The sequence below is a fragment of the Trichosurus vulpecula genome, chromosome 4 (genome assembly GCF_011100635.1).
Source record: "Trichosurus vulpecula isolate mTriVul1 chromosome 4, mTriVul1.pri, whole genome shotgun sequence".
Classification (NCBI taxonomy): Eukaryota; Metazoa; Chordata; class Mammalia; order Diprotodontia; family Phalangeridae; genus Trichosurus; species Trichosurus vulpecula.
In genome coordinates, this window is record NC_050576.1 from 257,570,859 (window position 1) to 257,577,767 (window position 6,909).

At 38.5% G+C, this 6,909-nt stretch overlaps 1 protein-coding gene across 1 annotated transcript in view; it reads right to left on the reverse strand.

Annotated features, from left to right (window-relative positions):
- The window catches only part of MCF2L2 (MCF.2 cell line derived transforming sequence-like 2), a 280,804-nt gene extending 276,170 nt beyond the window's left edge, over positions 1–4,634 (reverse strand). Inside the window, exons 1-2 of the mRNA XM_036755690.1 lie at positions 4,622–4,634; positions 3,850–3,963 (exon numbers count right to left, since the gene is read on the reverse strand). Of these exons, the coding sequence (XP_036611585.1) occupies positions 3,850–3,963; positions 4,622–4,634 (127 nt within the window). The remainder of the gene's footprint in view (positions 1–3,849; positions 3,964–4,621) is intronic.
- Positions 4,635–6,909: the final 2,275 nt, after the last annotated feature.

Consider the following 6,909-nt stretch of genomic DNA (forward strand, 5'->3'; position numbering starts at 1 on the left):
TCTATAGGCATATGAAAAAATGTTCTAAATCACTACTGATTAGAGAAATGCAAATCAAAATAACTCTTGGGTACCACATCTCTCCTGTCATATTGGCTAAAATGACAAAACAGAAAAATGATAAATGCTGGAGAGGATGTGGGAAAATTGGAACACTGTTACATTGCTGGTGGAGTCGTGAACTGATCCAGTCATTCCGAAGAGCAATTTGGAACTATGCCCAAAGGGCTATAAAAATGTTCATACCCTTTGACCCAGCAATACCACTTCTAGGGTTGTATCCCAAAGAGATCACACAAATGGGAAAAGGACCCATATGTACAAAAATATTTATAGCGACTCTTTTTGTAGTAGCAAAGAATTGGAAATCAAGGGGATGCCCATCAATTGGGGAATGGCTGAACAAGTTGTGGCATATGAAGGTAATGGAATACTATTGTGCAATAAGAAATGGGGATGATACAGACTTCATAATAACATGGCAAAACCTACATGATATAATGCTGAGTGAGTGGAGCAGAACCAGGAGAACATTATACACAACCACAGATATATGGATTCTGTGATGACTAACCCTGATAGACTTTGTTCTTCTCAGCAAGGTGCAAAGACAACTCCAAAGGACTCATGACAGAGAGAGCTACCTACATCCAGAGAAAGAACTATGAAGTATGAATGCAGAAATGCAGATTGAGGCACACTATTTGCTCTCCTTTTTTTTCCCTGTTTTTTTTCTCTTTTGTTTGGGTTTTTTTTTTGTTTTGTTTCTTCTTTCTCCTGATTCATTCCATTGGTCATAATTCTTCTTTACAACTTGACTATTGTGTAAATAAGTTCAATGAGAAGTTATATGTAGAAGATATATCTGATTCCATGCTGTCTTGGCGGGTGAGGGGGAAGAAAATCTGGAACTCAAAATTATATGGAACTGAGCATTGTAAACTAAAAATAAAAAATCTTAATTATAAGAAAAGAATATATGTATTTTTGTAAAGAAAAAGTACTCGTAGACATTTAATCAGTCCAAGAAATATATTTCTTTGTTTTGCAAAAATAAAACTCTGCTTAGAGAATAGAGTTCCTTAAATATTTTTTTATTTTTTGTGCTCAAATGTATTTTCTGTTGATTTATGGAATGTTCTGTATAAAGCTGTGTATAGTTGGTACAGTTGGGGCTAAAAGTATCTTTAATCTGAACTTAGCCAAGTATATTTGACCATGTCACAAATAGTATCTTTGTTACCAAAATTTTGATTACCTAAAAAAAAATATTGGGAAAACTGGAAAGCAGTTTGGCAGAAACTGGACATAGACCAATATCTTACACCATCTACAAAGGTAAGATCAAAATGGATACATGACCCAGATATAAAGAGAGGTAGTACAAGAAATTTTGAAGACCATGAAACATATTACCTATCAGACTAATGGATAGGTGAATAATTTATTAAAAAACAAGAGAGGGCATTGCAAGATGTAAAATGCATAATTTTGATTACATTAAATTAAAAGAGAGTTGTACAAATAAAACAAATATAGCCAAGATCAGAAGGAAAGCAGAAAACTGGTGAAAAATTTTTATAGACAGTTCCTCAGATAAAGGTCTCATATCTCAAATATGTAAAGAACTTTGTCGAATCTATAAGAATGTGACTCATTCCCTAATTGATAAATGGTCAAAGGATATGTACAGACAGTTTTTCGATGAAGAAATCAAAACAATTTATAATCATATGAAAAATGCTCTAAATCATTATTGATTAGAAAAATGCAAATTAAAACAACCTTGAGATATCATTTTACATCTATCAGATTGGCTAAAATGATAGAAGGAGAAAGTAACAAATGTTGGAGGTTATACGGAAAAATTGGGACCTTAATTCCTTGTTGGTAGATCTGTGAACTGATCCAACCATTTTAGAGAGAGATTTGGCATTATACCCAAAGAGTTATTAAACTGCATCTACCCTTTATCCTAGCAATACCACTATTAGGTCTGTTTCCTAAGATGATTACAGAAAAAGGAAAAGAACCTATATGTTCTAAAATATTTATAGCAGCTGTCATTGTGATGACAAAGAATTGTAAGTTGTGGGGATGCCCATGAATTGGGGAATAGCTAAACAAATTGTAGTATATGTTCATGATGGAATATTACTTTGCTATAAGAAATGATGAGCTCGATGATCTTAGAAAAGCATGGAGAGACCTCCATGAAATAATGAAGAGCAAAATGAGCAGAACCCAGAGAACACTGTATACAGTACAGCAGTATTGTTTGAAGAACTTTCAGCAACCAGGTTATTCTATTATAAATACTCAAATTAACTGCAAAGATCCTACGAAGGAAGATGCTGTTTGTATATGTGTGTGTGTATACGTTCACATATGCACATTTATATTATATATAAAATATATGTATTTATACATACACACATACAGATTTGTGTCTAATGGTTGCTATCTTGAAGTTTGGGGGAGTGGAGGGGAAAAAAAAGAAAGCCACATGATAACTTCATTGTATATTTGAAAGGAATGGCAAGTTGTACAGAATGGATTTGCAATCTCAGGTGCAATCCTCTGTTTTTCTATCCCACTTTGTTATGGAAATGCTTGTTTTATTTCTTAAGTTCAGAATGAAATAAATAATTAAAAAAAAACCAACCCTTATGAAGTCACTTCTGGCCCACACCTCCTCCATCCCCTGAGAGCTCCTTGCTTTCTGGGATCTGAGAAATGAGGGGTAGATTAGATGATAACCTTCCAGCTCTAACCTTTTCTAATGAACTTTTATTACCAAGACTGGGCTCTTGAAGAATTTAAGAGCATGGCTCTGGAGCTGGGAGGGTCCTCCAAGGCTACCTAGTCCAACCTCCTCATTTTAAAAAGTAGAAACAGACCTGGAGAAGTGACTTAGGATCTTAGGTCTAGAGCTGGGATCTCAAAAGCCATAATCCTTCATTTTACAGATGAAGAAACAGATGTTCAGAGAGGTTTAATGGACTTGTCCAAGGTTATGAATGTAGTAATTGTCGCAGGTAGAATTTGAACATAGGACTTTTGACTCCACACCAGTGTTCTTTCCACTGTACCAAAGTGCCTACTCTATACAAGACACCATGTTAGGCATTAAAAATACACAGCCAAGACAGAAAACCAATGGTAGACCAGAGGAGTGATTAACCCCCATTTACATTCTATTTATCTGATGCATACTTAGTTGTTTGTATTGTCTCCCCTGTTAGAATGTGAGCTCCTTGAGATCAGGAATTATGATTTTGTTTCTGTATCACCAAGGTTTACTGTAGTGCCAGGTACGTAGTAAGTGCATAATAAGTGCTTGTTAATTCAATGGTTGTTCATTTTCTCCTTTGGCACCCTTTCTGAATCCCTCTCCAGGTGGTCATGAATGGATGAAATCAAACCATCCACAGTACCAAAAAGCTGAGCCCAGGGGTGAGCTGAAGCCAGATTTCTCTAGAGCCTGATTATTAAATTTCTAGCACATACATTTACAACTCAGAAACTGGCAAACACAATAAATCAGGACTTGATTTATCATTCTGTTGATTGTCTAGACTTAAGAAAGTGTTAATAATATAAATTAAACTAAAAGTGTGTCCTGTGTACTTTTTTTCTGAGAGAGACAGTTGTTAAACATTTATCAGCACATTAATGGTTAAACCCATTCATATGAACCTCCACTCCCCAACTTGGGTGGACAATGGCACATACCACTCCTGGGCTTGGATTTAGGGTGTTTGGAACAGAGGAGAGGACATGCGGCGAGGTCTTCCTTAAGCTGGGATTTCCCAGCCTGTTTCCATGGTGACTGAGCCCCACTCTTACCTGATAGGATGGCAAATTGTCTGTGGAGTTGTTCTATGATGTCCACTGCCGCGAGGGGCCGGATTTCCTGCTGCATTATTTCATCTGCATAAGTGAAAGAGAGAGAAGACACCCCTGGGTGAGTGAAAGTTTCCACATTTACCCAGAAATGGCAAGAAATAAGGATGAAAGTCCTTCTTGGAAAACTATTCAGGATTTGTCATAGACTCTGCTGTTATCAGATGATTCTTCTGATAATATAGATATAATAAAGTCCTGCCTACAGTTTCTTATCTACCGCTTTGTTGTTGTTGTTTTTGAGTCTCGTCTAACTCATCTAACTCTTCAGTGATCCCATTGGGATTTTCTTGGCAAAGATTCTTGCCATTTCCTCCTCTACACCATTTTACAGATGAGGGAACTGAGGCAAACAGGTTGAAGTGACTGGTCACACAGCTAGTAAATGTCTGTGAGAAAACGCGGCCTTGGGGATCACTGGACTTCCTAGGCACGGCCAAAGTCCTGAGGAAGAACTCTGTGATAATCCCTGAGAAGGCTGTACAGACCACAGGAAGACCAAGTGGTAGCCCCCCCCTTAATCTGTGGGGATCACAGGACCTCCTAGGGGTCAGACCCTAAGGAGGATCCAAGTGATGGTCCCTTAGGATGGTGGTAAGATCACAAGGCTCCTGAGACAGGGTCGGAAGTCCCAAATGATGTCCTGGTAGCCCTCTTAACACCACAGTGGGGATCACAGGACACCCCAAGCAAGATCCGAGAGTAAGCCCCAGACTTCCGCTGCTCATTGCTTCCCTTCACTTGACCTTAGGAAGATCCATGTGCTTTGCCCATTCTCACCCAAAGAACTCAGGACCAGAGTGGGCAGAAGAAGGCATTTTATTACACTCCTCGAGAGAGCAGGTGTAGTGCTCACTGGAACACTCACACTGATACAGCTGCAGGAGCAGGGGTAACCATTCCCTCCACTCCTGCTAGAGTTATGGTTAGTTTACAATCTTTATTTTTTACATAGCTTTCCTAGGTTATACAGTTTATATAAATAGGATAATAAGGATACAGAAGCAAAAGTGAAGTTAATTAGATTTTCCTTGTCTCAGTTTAGGATTAAACTATATTCTTTTACTTCCCCTACTTTCCCTCTTTAACATATGCAAATTATGCAAATCAGTGGGCCTGGATTCTTGACCAAGACCAGATAAGCTTGAACTGGTTCAAGCGGGTCTGGCCTCTCTAATACCCCTAGACTGCCTTCTCAAAAAGCATGCGCATACAAGCTTCTGACCTCTCACCTGACTGACCTTGAGGCCTGGTTTCTGCTAAAGCTGGGGTGGGGGAGGGGGGGGAAGTACACCTTTAGTTCTGTGGCAACAAAACTCCTCCTCCCATTTCTTACAATGTCTGAGGCCAGATTTGCACTTAGTTCCTCCTGACTCCAGGGCTAGCACTGTATCTACTGGTCCACTAGCTTTCCTTATCTATTGCTAATGAAGAGTGCAGACTTTTGGGGGAGCGAGATGAGAGAGGATCTCAGAAAAGGTATTGGTTGGCAATCCAGGTTGAAAAAACCTGCCCAGGGTCACACAGATAGTAAATGTCTGAGACCAGATTTAAACTTAGGTCCTCTTGACTCCAGGGCTAGCACTGTATCCACTGGTCCCCTAGCTTTCTTTATCTATTGCTAATGAAGAGATCAGATTTTGGGGGGAGTGATATGGGACAGGATCTGTGAAGAGGATTTTGGTTGGCAATCCAGGTTAAGTGACTAGCCTAGGGTCACACAGCTAGTGTGTCTGAGATTTAATTATAATTTGAATTATAATTGTTTTTGAAATTAAAACTTAATTTAAAATGTAACTTTTTATTTACATCTTTTGCATTTGCCACTGTCACTTCCCAGTATATCCCTTAAATTATCCTTTACAACACAAATTAAAAGAAAAAAAATTTGACAAAACTAACCAACCCATCAACCAAATGTGACTGCATGAAATGTTCCATATCCATTTCCCCCCACCTCTGCAAAGGAGGAAAGGAAGACCATCTCAAATCTCTTCTTCTGGGCCAAATTTAGTCTTTATAATTTCACAGTATTTAATTAGAGGCATAATTTTTTAAAAAATAATTTTCATTCTTTCCCATTTACACTAGAAAAGTCTTTGCCTGGTAACATCTCTGGCTTCACTCCTCTGGGACTCAATTTCCTCATCTGTAAATTAAAGGTGTTAGATTAGGTTACTTCCCAGGTCTCTTCCAACTCTATGAAACTTATAATTCTTACGATCACTTACGGGAGGGGATGACAGGAGAAAGGAAACATTCCTGGAATCTAGCATAATTTGTGTTGGGTGAACCACATGTAGGAGAAAGAAAAAATTCCCAAACACCACAGAAATGTCTCTTGTCAGTGGCCACAGGCTTCACCAAGAAGAAAATATAGCCTTCATTGCAATAACACTTTTTGCTCAGGGCCCACATTTCCCCATGTTTTAAATAGCACTTCAGGTGAGAAGCTCTTCCTGATTCCCCCAGTTATTAGGCCTCTCCAATTACTTTATGTTTATTTCCTGTGTTTTATATTTTATTATGTAGTATCCCTCCCCACCCCGCCAATCCAGATTCTAAAGTTAGGTCCCTCAAGGAATGAATGCAGCTATTCAAGGTACACTGTACATTAGAAATCCTAAAACTATAGCTTGCAAGCCCCCACTAGGGCATTTACCTTGACTAATCAACCAGAGAACACAATTAGCTCAAAGCTAAGGTATTTACCAAAACTACATAGTAAGAACAATGGCAATAAAATACTTCCTCCATAGAGTTAGTGGGGTGGGGCACTCTCTCATAAATATAGTGTCAGTAGGAAGAATAGACACAGAGCTCACAAGTAGAGATGGGCACACACACGGGTAAAGTATGTGTGGAACGAGTGAAGACCTCTCATAAAAAGGAACAAATTAGATATATAGAAATAAGTAGGATAGCAAGTTACTTAGATATTCTCCTTTCTGTAAGGCCATTTCTCTACTTAGATATCTTTCCTTCTGCATTCTGCAAGCTAAG